The sequence below is a fragment of the Amia ocellicauda genome, chromosome 7 (genome assembly GCF_036373705.1).
Source record: "Amia ocellicauda isolate fAmiCal2 chromosome 7, fAmiCal2.hap1, whole genome shotgun sequence".
Lineage (NCBI taxonomy): Eukaryota > Metazoa > Chordata > Actinopteri > Amiiformes > Amiidae > Amia > Amia ocellicauda.
In genome coordinates, this window is record NC_089856.1 from 42,642,582 (window position 1) to 42,657,737 (window position 15,156).

General features: G+C 37.9%; 1 protein-coding gene across 4 annotated transcripts in view; it reads right to left on the reverse strand.

The window, feature by feature from the left end:
* wdr33 (WD repeat domain 33) overlaps positions 1-15,156 on the reverse strand; it is a 36,235-nt gene that overhangs the window by 9,870 nt on the left and 11,209 nt on the right. For all 4 annotated transcript variants that reach the window (XM_066709756.1, XM_066709755.1, XM_066709752.1 and 1 more), the window contains exons 7-8: positions 12,603-12,700; positions 183-309 (exon numbers count right to left, since the gene is read on the reverse strand). In XM_066709756.1, the coding sequence (XP_066565853.1) occupies positions 183-309; positions 12,603-12,700 (225 nt within the window). The remainder of the gene's footprint in view (positions 1-182; positions 310-12,602; positions 12,701-15,156) is intronic.

Sequence of the window (15,156 nt, forward strand, 5' to 3'; positions counted from 1 at the left end):
GTTGATTTCCTTTGATGGTGTAAATTCTTTCTAAACATTTCTAATACTAAAAAGAGGTCCCCTAGGAGATTCAACCCTCAGCCCAGCAAAGGAGGAAATCTGTCTAATTTGGCTGGGTGAGCACTTTTTCAGGGTCTCTCTGTGAATGCCATAGAGGAACCGGAATCCATTCTAGAACTTACAGCGTGGCCAGGCTCTGTCCCGTCTTTGGATCCCAAAATTTGATTGGCTGTTGACTGTCCTTGCTCCCTGACACAACCAGGCCTTTGGTTGGATGCCAGTCCACACACTTGACATCAGCACCGTGTCCTACAGAGAGGCACAATGACAGCGTTTGGCTACACAGAAAAAGAGTACAAAGGCACTGTGAGTGTGCAATGTGGGGCTCGGGCTGAACGGAGCTGCAGTGGTGCCTTGTGGCGTCAGTGGGCGGCTCCTTTGTACAACCGGCAAGCAGAAGCATAGGGACTAAATGGCAATAGATCACAGCAAGTCTGTCAGTGCAGTGAGAAAGTAGTGCTGGGCTACAGAGTGCAAGGTAACAAAAGTCATTGGAAGTTTGGAAATGAATAATTAACCCTAATATGAACCCAAGTCAACATGGACCAAAAGCTTCAATAAACTATAACAGTTAAGATAATTAATGGCAATGTGACTATAGGTGGTTTAAATAATTTTTATTCACAATGTACAGGTAGGGAATAAGCTGATCTTGTTGTGGTTGAAACATGAAGATTAGTTCAAAAGAGTTAAGTTAAAAACTGCATTTGAAAAGGCTAAGGTATTGACTATAGTCTGGGCGTTTGGAGAACGGATGGACACGGATCCCAAATCTCCCTGAGGGACATTCCAGGGTTATTAATATTAGCAAACAATCAGAAAAACATTCCTCTCATGACGTCAACAAATACAATAAAAACATAAGCCCTGCCTCTTGGGAAAACAAAATGTAACCCTGATCGGTCAGCAGGCATGTTTGGAGCATGTTAGGAGCGGGGAAACTCAGAATACATAGTGTACACACTTGCCAGAATCTCAGAGTTTGACACCTGAATTATCAGTGCAAAGCATAACTGCCAAGACCATATTTCAGATCCTTGCATTTTTCCAAACTTGTTTTTGTTTTCAGGTTTGAGGTCAGGAGCATCCTAAACCGATACTGATCACAATGCATTTGCTTAATCAGAAAGCAAATTATTCCTTACTTCAATAATTATATGTAAAGCAGAATCAGATTAGATAGATTGCCATTATTTTAGTTCCTTGCTTGGCTGTGATCATTGATATTCTGTACGTATTATTTCTTTTCTATTCAGTGTGAGACGGTAAGGGGGGAAAAAAGTTTCTTCAAGCAACAGTAATTGGTTACAAAAGTAGAAAAACAACTAGGCTGGGAAATCATGCAAAGTGGAGCAGCAATGATGTACAGGACTGGCTAGATGATCACCGGTGAGTTAGTAGACCAGGTCAAGTGGGATAAGTTGCTCAAAGCTTCCCAAGATATTTCTTCTTCTCCTAACTGGTTATCCTCAGACTAAACACCACAGCAGCCACAGTCTGTTAGTTGGGAACAGAGTTGGGGATTTATTTCACCAGCTACCTTTTGGATGACGTCAGTTGTTAATTCTGCACTCACTCAAGTATCCAAGTCTCTGCTGGTGTACTAACTGCCAATTTATATATTGCTCCACATTAAGAGTACTCCTAGATTATATATTTTTTATTCCACAATTTAGTTAAGTAACGATGACACCACAAGGGGATTAACAGGCTCGGCATGAATAAAGTGAATGTCTCAGACATCAGGACAGTTTTCTGGGAGCTGGGTGCCAGAAGACTACAGCCAGTTGTGAAGAATGAAGTCCCAGGGACTGTGTGGAAACTGTACAAAAAACTGTACATATAAAAATAAATGCTCAAGATGCAGGAAATTCGAATTTGCTGTTGCACTATTTCAGACGAGAGGCTTTAAAACGTGGTACAAATCTGCTACGCAAAGGGTTTTTAACAGTCTGTTTGTGGCACTTATCCTTTAACATTGGCAGTGAATGACTAAAAAAAAAACATAAGAGAAAGACATTTTTTCCACTTCAGTTATTTTCACTAAGATTCAAATGTGTTGTAGAGGGGCAGGAGTGTTACAATCTGTGCTGACAAAAGGTTTGTGAAGCACAGGTCATTTATTTTTTGGATTTCATATAGAAAACTAAGAAGGCAATCATGGGAAAACTACAGAGCTAATCAAATGATGCCTGTTTGAAAAGTACACTATTTCAGAACCCATCTCTGAATAATATGACAATTAAGATGTTGTAAGATTATATAAACGGTAGGTTATTTCTAGCGCCCTCAAGTGATTCATTTGATATTTTATTTATTGATATAATTTATTTAAAATGTTTCTTTACCAGTGCTATTGTACCTGGATATTTTTCAGAAAATACATCAATAGTGGTTTTTGTAGTGTAAGTTGTGGGTATGGGTGAACAACACGAAGAAATGTTAAAAATCTTAAAAAAAACTTAATATTAGTATAACTTTGTTCCTCATAAACAAAAACATCCAAGTGAAATTGGCAATCAATGATTATAATATTTTCTATCTTCTAATAGCAAAGACAAACAATGTATCGAAACAATAGAAGCCACACATTCAGGTGTCAAGCATCCATTGCGCCCCATTGTGTATTTTATACCTACACAAGCTAAATGATGCTCCATTGGTTTTCCCCTTTCTTTAAGAAACACTTAAAGACCAACTCTGTGCACAAAGCAGCCCATGCATGTGCCAGACACTTGAATACGGCCAATGTGATTAACAGTGAATCAGGAGAGACCCCAAACCACACTAAATCACACACACGTCTCCCTATCCCAATCCATTCTCTGTGAAAGAATTAACCTTCCTGGTTGACTTCTATTCCAAACACATATTTAAGCTACAAGGAGTGAAATGGATGACAAATGGAAATAAAACTCAGGTCTCCACGTTCCTTCAAACCGTGTAAACCAGTATGAGACTTATATGACCCCCCATCCCCGTCCCCGGTTGTTTTGCATCATTCTTCGAGTTACTTCAAATAAAATATTCCAAAAATATCTCCTTTTCCCATCATTGACCTACTTCATGCCTCTGGGACACCGATACGTGCAGCTTCTAAATTAAGAGCACAGCAGGAAAGCAGCCCAGTTCAACACAGTTCAACACAAATAAAGGTTGCAACTCTGCTTAAAATGCAGCCGGCCATAACTTGAAATACTTTATATTCAAACACAACATCAGTACCACAGTAAAAGGAAATGCATTGCTCTGGTACAGTTGTAAACTCATTTGGCGAGAGACACGTCTTGACCTTGTAAATTCTTGCGAGTTTTGTAGATCAAAGATGGGAGTTCAGCGATCCAGCACTGACAGTGTTTTCAAATCCCTCTATCCTACAGGAATGTGAGCTGAATGCGTGTAACTGTATAATTTGGTTTATGAATGCAGGATGATAAAAAAAGTATTGTCTACATTGCAGAGATAAATTCTCGAGTGTTTGAGAAGCATAAAGTAATGCTTAATTAAGTACGAGTCAGCAAAATAGGAAGTATTTTTTGGATTTTACAGTTAATAAAAAAACAATTCACAGAACACAAAAGCCTTTTGTCCTAGTGCTCAGTTTCGATTGGACGCCTTGTGGATAGTTCTTTGCTAATCTCTGCCTCTGTGCAGACAGCAGTTGTTCCCATATCCCATACCCTCATTCCTGTGAACATTTACTACAAAGTACTTTACACTATTCTGATATAGAGAGAGATAAACAAGCACGTAAGAAAACAATAACCTTTGTCATTTGACAGTGGAGGATTTGTCTACACTGCAAACAAATAGATTATTGTTCCTGTAAGGCAAAAAAATTATTGGAAAGTGTTTTTCAATGGCTGGATAATTGGAGGGGGAAAAATTATTTTGAAAGAATTCCATTTCTCTCCTTTCAAACCACAAAAATAACAATTTTAAGTGCATTTTTAATGTTAGTGTTCATTAGGTTATTAATAAGGCGGCCAAGAGCTTCGGTCTCCAGTGCTTCAGGCAGTAAGACACAAGTGATGAACAAACAAAGCACAACACCATCACTGCAGGAACACAGGAACTTATTATTCCTTTTCACTACTTTTAGTCCAGTGGACAGATGAAAAAATTGATAAGAATGAAATGTGACAGTTATTGTTTTTTCATACAAGTACCAATATACTAGATGCTAATAAGATGCATTTTGATGTTTTCAACAATTGCCAGTACATGCATTTGATAAACATGTAGCACACCTCAATGAACAAACCACACTATTAATCTTGGGACTTAAAAATACGATCTTTGCTCAATGGGATGACATAAAGGTCTTCCATTATAAACATCTTTAAGCCATTTTCACAAATATTAAAATGCTGTGTGTTTATTCGTAAAGCATCTATTCTACACAACTTATCCTCTGAACAGCTGCAAGTACCAAACCAGGTGTATATATCCAGACCACCAAGCTGGCATTCAAACAAACAATGATAGTCAATACTAGGATCAGCAGCATGGGGTTGTTGGGGGACCCTGTCTCTTTGGGTTTCCTCTTAAACTCACCGATTAAACCTTTTCACTGAACGAGTGGCTTAATAAGAAAAAATACAAAAGAAGAAATGAATTACAGCTCTTCAGATAAAACGTTATTAGAAAACATTGAAGGGTTTCAGAACTCCTTTCATTCAGGTGACCAAATGTCTGAAATGTAATCAACTAAGCCCAGACATAACTGTTACTTGCTTATTATGGCAGAGTCTGATGCACTATAATTACCTTTGTCTGTGAATGCTGAATTGCTATTTATTTGTTTAGACTGGTTCAAGGGGGTAAAGGTTGATTAAGCTAATCTGAACAGAATCTGGTTTGCTCAAGGTCTTAGGAACAACAGTATCCATGTCTACTGATCTACCTACAGAGTATTTCAGGAACCAGAATTTGTTTTAAATAGAAAAATCACAAGTTTAATGTTTTATTGGAATGCCAAAGAGAAGAGACAGAATCCACCAGGACTGAACCACCATGGCTCAGAGAAATCTCTCCCAGTTGATTGAATTAATAATTAAACTTAGACATCCACATCTGTTGCTTTATGCAGTGGATATGGTATTGTGTACTTGGATTTTGACTTGGTATCTCATGAGAATTGTATCCATACATGTAAAGAATTCAGTGTGCTCTGTGTAGATAGACACCAAAGTGTCCTAATCACGAGAAGACAAGTTCAGGAGACATATTGTCCATTATAGGTGTAATAGGGGGTACCGCTAGGTTCAGTGCTGGAGCCCACAGCTCTTTGTAAAACACTACACAGGGTGGGTAATACTTATCACTGCCACTGTTCAGGAAAGTCAGCGAGACAGTAGAACGGGGAATACATGTGTACAACACAAGTCATTGGATATTATGTTGAACGATACAATACTCTAGATAATACCCCACATCTGTAATACTTCATTTGGCACTGGTCTCCAAGGAGCTTCCTAAGAGAGTAAAGAAAAGCACAACCTTCTCCCACACTGTAGACACTTAATCTCGTCTCAGAGGACAACCCATTTTTTTCAGGGAATCAAGCCCCAAATGTAATTTCAATCTATATTCATGCAGAACAATGTGTCCTCCTTCTGCTAGGAAGCCAAGAGACAATTGTAGTGTTTGTATGTCCTGCTGAATCAGAATGAAGTGCTTACATTTTAAATTACCTGGTTCCTCTGAACAGAACAAAGAGGGAGACTGCATTCCTGCACTGATCAACTGTGGAAACATCTGCACTAAAGGCATTGTAGGTTAAATAATGTGTCAATCATGTGTTGAGAGAAACCAAGAGATTTCAAATGCAAGCAGCCTGATCCGATTCTTCAGACGGGACAGTGCAGGACCAGGAAGGTATTTGTAAGCCAAGGAACACGGAGAAGAAAGCCATAGATCCTGTGGTCTCCACTAATCTGAAGTGCACTTTTTGGATTTTGAACGTTGCATACATGTGTGTGTGTGTGTGTGTGTGTGTGTGTGTGTGTGTAACCACAAGCTAGACTCGTGTACATAATTACATAAACCACTACCAAAAAATATATATATATTTGTATTTGGAAACAAGGATTAAGATGGAGAATCTTTCAACACAGTCAGGGTAATACAAAAGATTTAGTGTCCACATATGGCTGACAAGTGAGTCTTTCAGAGTTTTTCCGATAAAATTCCTCTCCGCCGGCTATTTGTGGTATCTCTAGTGAGGGCACAGTATAATCTGCGCTATCCAAAATTTTCAACAAATACAGACGATTTTACTGAACATGGCTAAGGGGTGTTACCACATTTGATTGTCACAGTATAGAAATCAATGGAGTACCAGTCAAAGATTATATGCCTCTGGCCTTAATTTACTCAACTGGAATCTTTACTTTTCTCTGAAAAATTTGTAATTATAGTTTCATAAACTATTCATTAAGCGAAATTGATCACCAAATAACACTGCTTCAAATGAAGGGTGTGTATACTTTTCTCTACAACCATTTTACATGCATTTACTTTGCACTTATAGGTAAAGAAAATGCACAAGTCCGCATGACCGTTACTAAACGATTGAAGGAAGTTCAACACAAGGGACTGTGTGCAGTGGTTTGTGAAAATGAATATTAAACCCACAGATTTTGCAACTCTTGGCTGCAATGGGAGCCATAAAGTCCCGTCAATAAGCATCACTGGTTGAGTAGGCACGTTCACATAATTAAACATGCATCTAGTTACTGTTTGTGTTATTTAGCAGGGCTTTTATCCAAGGGAACATACATAGTTTTACCAACACTTTTCTACAAATACACAACAGTAAAAGTTTAACAGATTCACTAATAAAAATAATCCTCCTCACATTACAGGTTTACAGGTATAATGTACACAGATACAATAAGTGGTGAAACACTGCTAGTGCCATGATGCATGGACAGCTCATTCCATCACTGTGGGGCAAGAGAGGAGAGAGCAAGCCGGGGCAGTTGGGCACTCGAGGGAAGGCATGACAGGAAGTAGCAGCTCGGTGAAGACAGCGGTGAATAAGGAAATGGCTCTTGCATGTAATAAGGGCAACAATAGGAAGCCAGTGAAAAGTATGGACTGGATTAGCATAAGAAAACACTTAATAAGTTTAAGAGGGCGGGAAGGCTAGCTAGTGTTTCTAGAGAACCAAAAAATGTTATCTGTGGTCTCCTCACAGGCCCTCCATCTGAGCAAAAACGCTTAATCACAGGGTCTTTCGGCTCCCAGTCCAGCCAACAGCAGCAACATCTGCAGACTTCATGAGGCTTATATTAACTATGGGCAGACTGACGACAAAAAAAAAAAAAAAGTGAAGCAGCTGCTGGAACCAGCAAACAAAAAATACACACCTAAGCTACAGTCAGACAAAATACTGCAACTGAGCCAAGAAAGCCAAAGACAATACATTTATTGAGGATACAGTTCTAAATGTGTGCAAGTGCCAACATTTCTTTGGCTAAGCTTGAACATTAGTCAGTCTGACAGTATCTGAAACATTACGTTCAGGGTGAGGAATTGCTCATTTTAATCTGTTAAAATGTCTGCTACACTCAGGAGTAATATACCGCAACTTTTTAGATGGGGGGAACTTCATATACATTACCATTAATGCTGGTAATAAGTAACAACGCTAGTGATGTATACACAGTTTTCATTATATATACACCTGGTTGTTTCTTGTATTTTTTTATATTGTGCATTTGAAGGATTTAAATTAATGAAAAATAAAAGAAAAATACCTTCCCCCCCAAAAAACAAATCTAACAAAAATAAAATAAAATAAAGCCACTGTGAACACAAAACAAACTGACTTAGAACTAGTTCTCATTTCCAGGCTAGCGAACACCTCTCTTCAAATGCTTCAGAACTCTGAAATCCAAGTTATTGTGGCCCACAAATTCAAATTCTATGGGGTCAAATTGCTCTTTCCCACCAGCCTCCTCATTCAGACGCCACTGCAGCTACAAAATTATAGAGGAGAAAATGTTCTGTTCAGCAAGCATGTGCTTCAGTGGCATTGAAGTCACCGGGCTGACAGAGACCCCACTTCTACAACAGGTCTAGACAGCGCTGCAGACAGACGGTAGCTCTATATCACTGACAGTTGCGCTCTAGAAAGTGAATGTGACATGCAACCCGAGAACAAATTAGGAAACTTAAGAAAAATAAATGTGAACTTGTGAGCATGTACAAAACTTGAGAATGGCTCTGTACCACTATGCACCTATTACAAATTTTGTCTCTTAATAAACTCCTTTGAGAAGATCGTTATTAGCCTAACATGAAAATTATTGGAACATTTTGGAACATTTGTAGGACAGCACTGAGAAAAGGAATAAAAGAAAACGCCTATTTCATTAAACCAAAAATAACAAAATCTAAAGTAAAAAACAACTGCGAGAAAAAAAGCTATACATACAGTGCCTATAGGAAGTAGTCACTGCCCTTGGTCTTTTTCACATTTTGTTGTGTTACAACCTGTAATTTTGATGCATTTAAATTTGACTTACTCCATATTTTCAATGTGAGGAAAAAAATTGGTGGGTGGGTGAAAAAACTAATCCATTACAAATAAAAACCTGAAAAGGTCTTCATTAGATATGTATTTACCCCTTTTGCCGTGACACTCCTAAATAAGATCAGGTGCAACCAACTGCCTTCAGAATTCACACTAACTGAATGGAGTCCATCCGTGTGCAATAAAAGCGGTTCACATGATTTCAGATTAATTACACCTCCCTCCATAGCAAAGAAAGAAAATGCTACCATGAAAACAGAGGACCAAACAACTCCAGGATAAAGTTATTAAAGGGCACAAATCAGGGGAGGGGTATAAACATATTTAAAAGGCATTGAACATTTCTTGGGGCAGTCAACTCGATCATTAAGTGGAAGGTATTCAGCAGTATCCAGAATCTGTTTAGAGCAGTCGTCCTCCCAAACTGAGCAGCCTGGGAAAAAGGACATCCAGAGGCCAAAGACAACTCTGAAACATGAAACAAGTTGAACTATTTGCCCTAAATGCAAAAGACTGGGATGGAGATTCACCCTTCACCAGGACCAAGACCCCAAGCACACAGCCAAAATGACACTGGAGTGGCTTATAAACAAAGAAGTGAATGTCATAGCATGGCCAAAGTGGTCAAAATCAAGTGGATTTGAATCCGATTGAGAATCTGTGGCAAGACTTGAAGATTGCAGTCCACCAACGATCCCCATCCAACATGACAGAGCTTGAATTTGCCAAGGAAAATTAGCGAATATTGTACAATCTAGATGTGCATGCTTGGTAGAGACTTGCCCCCAAAAGACTCACAGCTGCAACTTCTGCCAAAGGTGGTTCTACCAACAAATGTCATTTTTTTCTTTATTTCTTTCATCATTTCATGCTGTTTCACGATAAAAATCCTCTTGCCTCGTCAAAGTGTTGAGTAGGTTATGTAAATTAAAAATGGGGGGGGGAAAAAGCTATGTAAATGCAATTTCTAATTGTAACAAAACCCAAAAGTTATATATATATATATATATATATATATATATATATATATATAAAAATCAACCTCTAAAACAAAACAAAACTTAAGAAAACAAACTGTTATACACAAATCGATAAATAGATAAATTCTGTATTTCAAAGTAATTTCCAATTCATGAGCGAAAGTGTTGATTGACCTCATGCCTCAGATAATGAAATTCCCAAACCCTTCAAATCAACTAAAACCTTTCAGAACATGATTATATTGCTTGTAGAGAATCACCACCTATGTCACTTTAAGTTAGTAAAGCACTTGTTGTAATTTCAGCACGTACAAACCATTTAAATCGATGGGAATGTTAGAAACAACATAAATGAAATAGAAATACAAACAAATGGGTTTTATTGACTAAATATAAAACATTTGATTGTTTTACAAAACCCTGTCACCACAGAATAAATAAAAGGTAGTTTAATTTTATTTTTAACTAAACTGGAGTGCTAAAATATGCTCTTTAAATGACAGTTCTCAATACAGAAATAAAAGTTGTGTACAGAATATTTACATACAGAACACTTGCAAAACTTAAAAGTACAGGCAGGTTTTAATTGCACCTTTCTGCAAATACACAAGTTGTTCCCCCCGCCCACCCCCCCCCAACACACAATTAGCAGCCTCTTAATGATATGTAAAACCAAATTGTACTCTGACTCAGCTAATTCTTGCAGATTACTTTTAAATTGTGTCAAAATTGCTTTGAAATTGTATCAGTGAGGATCATTTGTTTTTATTTTATTTTTTATCCTGGCCAATATAAATTTAATTGCGTGTGAAAGAGATTTTAAATTCCTGATGTTCGGAAGATTTTTTTTCCCCCCAAGACTGGAGCACAAACCAAAAACATGTTAATCAAAAGCATGATTTTCTACGCAGCAGAGGGCTGTGCCACAATACAATAAATCTATTGTCAGATCATTGCAGAGCCAGTTTTAATTTCACATTCAAAGCCAAGATCCATGTGAAACAATAACATCTCCAGTTAATGAGATGTTCTGCAATGTCACACATAGAGACAATTTAATGTTTTTGCCATTTTGCAAGTATTAACGGCATTAATTGTGATTGCAGTCTGATGGTGGTGGGGGTGCATCGGTGAGGAGGGGGTGGAGTTGGGGAATGTTGCATCCACCCCCCCATGGTGAAAATGCTCCTTATATTAAGTAAATTACTTAAAAGGTAAACACTCCATTAAACATTATTTTTGTCCTGAACCTTCAAGGGATTAAATTGTTCCTTTAAAACAATATAATAAGGACATCTGATGCTACAGGGCTATTATTCCATTGCAGGGAGAGAAGCCCTTAGGCTATAGTTCGCAATCTGTGCTGTTAAAAGAGCTGCCTAGCACACAATCATTCCCATAGGGTTTTTTCCTGTGTAAAACAGTCTGTACAACATATGCAAGACACTTTGACAGAATGCACTGTGTCCTGTAAGTAGTTACTCTACTAATATTGCTTATGCAGTGTGTTAGTATGTGTATATACACACACAATTTAAAATACACTCATGGTACAAAATTAAGCTGCCATCCTTCTTAGAGAAAACTGTACATAAACCATTGGCTTGACACTAAAGGTTATTATCCTATTCAAAAGGGAATAAAATATATTTCTTACACAGATTAATTTAACCTGATACTTGGCTGTACTCTCCATGGTGAGTAACCATAGCTATGAGGAAGATGAACAAATATAATTATGTAGTTATCCTTCACAACAAAGCAGACAATCAACGGACACAGAAGGCTTTACAAATCGGTGGCCAAGGCAAAAAGGAAAACCAAAAGACTCAAACACCCTAGACTAATCCTAAATCCCAGATGGCTGCTCAAAAACATTCAAGCAAAATGACTAAAATGGACATTGTACCTTGTTGATTTAATCACAAGGCCACACGGGATAAGTTGTGGACAGGTGAAGAAACAACTGAATAATTCAGCCCCAAGACGACACATTATAAATAATTGAACAGTAAAATAAAACCGGAAGGTGGTAATGTAAAAATCTAGAAAAACTGTAGAAATGGGTTTATAAAGGAACAATCCGTTCTTCAAGATCATTAAATACTCCCACGAAGAACACTAGTGGATCAGGGGTTTGTACCAATCCTGTGATGGGTAGCTATGGGCACACAATGAAGACATGGTATCTTGCCATGGAATCTGATGAGGCAAAACACTTTAATGGGCGTATACAACACACATCACCGAAACATGTTCCTTTAAATACAGATGTGTTGACATAAGCGAAAGGTTTGTATAGAGCTCATAACAGGTTTGCAGTACAATTGACACCAGTACAGACTTGTGTAATATATTCATATCAAAAAGAGATTGTAAGATCAGTAAACAAACCACCTAAATGTGTAACGTACAGATTTGATCAAAGCATCCATTTTACTCATAGATGCATAAGTTTTAATTTCATCTCCCTAAAGATCCAAGCTCTAATGAAGCCAAATATTTTATTTTATAAATCACACCAGAAAACCTAAAGCATACTAAGACCATTCAAATACATTTGTTAAAAAAAAAACAGTTGTAAAACACAGATAAACCACAAAACAGGTTGGGCCACTTCTGGGGAAATTACACTGAATACTAAGTTCCTATCCGTCAAAAATACACCAATCTTGAAACACGTTCCTTTCATCACCTGTAGGATTTCTCGCATACGAGTGTGGGGCACTTAAAAAGCAAAATTCAAAACTTAACGGAGAGTTTGAGCCAAGAAGCCACATGAGGAGGACATACTCTTCTGCTGCTGAAATGAAACTGCAAACGAACCTACAGGAGAAGTTTTTCTTTAAATCCTGAAAAGGTGCAGCCGAGGCATAAGTGCACATCCCACCAACTGAGCCGTACCGAGCCACCGCGCAGATGCCGGTCTGTGTGTCTGTGTGTGTGTGTGTGTGTGTGTGTGTGTATAATGACATGTTGAGAAAGCATGTTCTTTGGTGCCGCAAACTTTAACATACCTCGCAGGATTCTCTCCTCGTGGCACCGTAGAAAGTCCCAGATGCGAACAGTTCCATCATCAGAGCAAGTGGCAAATTTATTATCCGTGGGTGAGAAACTGAAGACACAGCAGGAGGAAAGAAATCAGCACGTCAGGAGGACCCACTGGGTCTTTCAAGGTAGTTAACAGCAGCGAGAGGCTGTGGCCGAATCACAGCCAAGCCTAGCAATGTGACACAGATCTCTTGTTCTTAAACACATGAATGGGTGGAGAATTGTGGTCAGTAGCATACAGGTGGCAGTGTAGGCCCTGAAGAAACTGACTGGCCTGGACCCTTGAGCAGACCGAACCCCTTGTGCAAAAACTGGACTGCAACCCCATTCAACCTTGGATATTTTTGTGACTGTCAGGGACAGGGCAAGACTGTAGACCTCTCACTGCACACATATACAAACACCCCCCCCCCAGATCTTTTCCACCACTTCACTTCTGAAGTCTGTCAGCAAGGACTAGAAACCCAGTGATGTCAGCCTATACTGCAACCCCCGTCACCATTTTGCATTCTCACTGGGTCTTGTTTATTGAGATACAAACCAAGAGAGCAAGAAACCTCAAGCCACATGGATGATTTCATAGCAAAAAATACAATAAAGCAGTATTAGGTTCAGAAGCCTAATGCAGAGATTGATCAAAGTATGGGTGCCTATGAGGTTGGAAAGATTGCCAAAAAAAAATGGTAGCATGAAGCTTTTGCAAATCTGGCATGCAACCAGAAAAGTGTTTCTCACTTAAGGATACTTTCTTTTCCAGTGTTAAAGACACCCATACTTCACAGAATATCAGATGTATTTATTTTCTATTACAGGACAGCACACAATATAAATTGCTTTTGTGGGGGAGGTATTTGAATGAATACAACTCCTGATATCTTCTACTGTGTATTAACATAAATTCACAACTGAGAAATCTATTAAAAGTAAAAGACATTCAGAACTATGGCTTAGAAATACAGTGAGTGAGTATACACCTGTAGTGTACTCTAAATCTGTTGAAAAAGCGATTGTAAAGTCCTTGGCTGGCAAGTGCACTAAACCTGGCTACAGCACAAAAAAATAAAAATAAAATGTGAGGGTCATTAAACTTCCATTTCTAGATTTTATTATCTTGGTGGATAATACAGCTTGTTTTGATTGGAATAAAAATAAAAGCTTCTCAAGCAAAGATTTAGAAGTAAACTAAGTGAAAGTTGTAATATTTAATTTTATATTGGGAGTGAACTGGTCTACCCATCTGTAGTGTAACGATCCTCCTAACAATTAATTGTGGTTTCTTTATAGAATATACCCTCTAGTAAAAAGAAAATGTGATCAGAGAGGAAAACGATTACATTAAAGGTTTTAAACCCCCTCCCCCCACACCTGTCTACATAAACAATACAAATTAACCATTCCGTGTTGATGTAGTTACATGCATATAATTGCAGCTACCTCTTCTATTTAAGATAAGAATAGATGGGGGGGGGGGGGCAAAAAAACAAGAAGGAACCCGAGACCTTTGCAATTGCATTTAATGGAGGCCATAAGGGATTAACCTTGTACGTTTTTTTTGTTTTTATTAAATGAAAAATGTAATCCATTCTAATGATTAAATGACCGTGAATGTCAAATATATGATATATCTGTAAGTATTTGTAGAATTTCTGCAGTAAGACAGTTGATAAGAATTGAATCTAAGATTTTCCACTTTCTGCAGATATAAGCTGATGAAAAACTCGAGGTCCTGAAGATTTCAGTTTTATTTTCAGTGTTTAATTTGAACCCCCCCTCAGCCTGCTACGCTTATCTTGACAGAAAGACCCACATTAAGTGAAATACTCTCTAACCCTTTAGACTCTGCCCTATTATCCATGTTTCTTTTCCTATTTGTGTGAAATCCTTTGATAGTTAGTGCCATATGTATTTTTATCAAACTGTGGCGCATTACAAAGGATTAATCAGCTGACCGTAAAGAAAAAAAAAAAAATGCATTTGCAAATTGGTCCTGTACACTCTTGAGAAATGACTGATTGTACAATACTGTATCTCAGGCAAGGAACACCCTACATACTGGTCTGTATATTTTATAATTTTCATAAAAATACAATTTCTCAGACCATAAGCAAGTGTAAGGAGATGTGTATACTTTCCTATAGTTTTTCAATGTGTAAACAGTAGGAAATTATAAAACAGCAAGGTGGTTATGTGTTGAAAGAACTATGCTACCTGCACAGGGTATTTTATTTTATTTCTGGTTTCCTCCTTGAATAAGTGAAATGCTAGATGTGTTTGGACAATTACATTTGTTTTGAGATTGTATATTATGTCCCTTAAGCTAAACTTCCAACTATGGAATTAAATTGTTACCCCAACTCCCCAAGTACTCTAGAACTTCAGCTACTCTGTACTTGTGCCCTAGAAGTGTGTGTAACTGTGTGTTAAGTAATTTCAACAACCTGAAAAGGGAATTAGTTGGTGCATCAGATGGCAAACTTTTGTTGGGAAAACAAATCTTTATATACTATCTTGGCTATATCA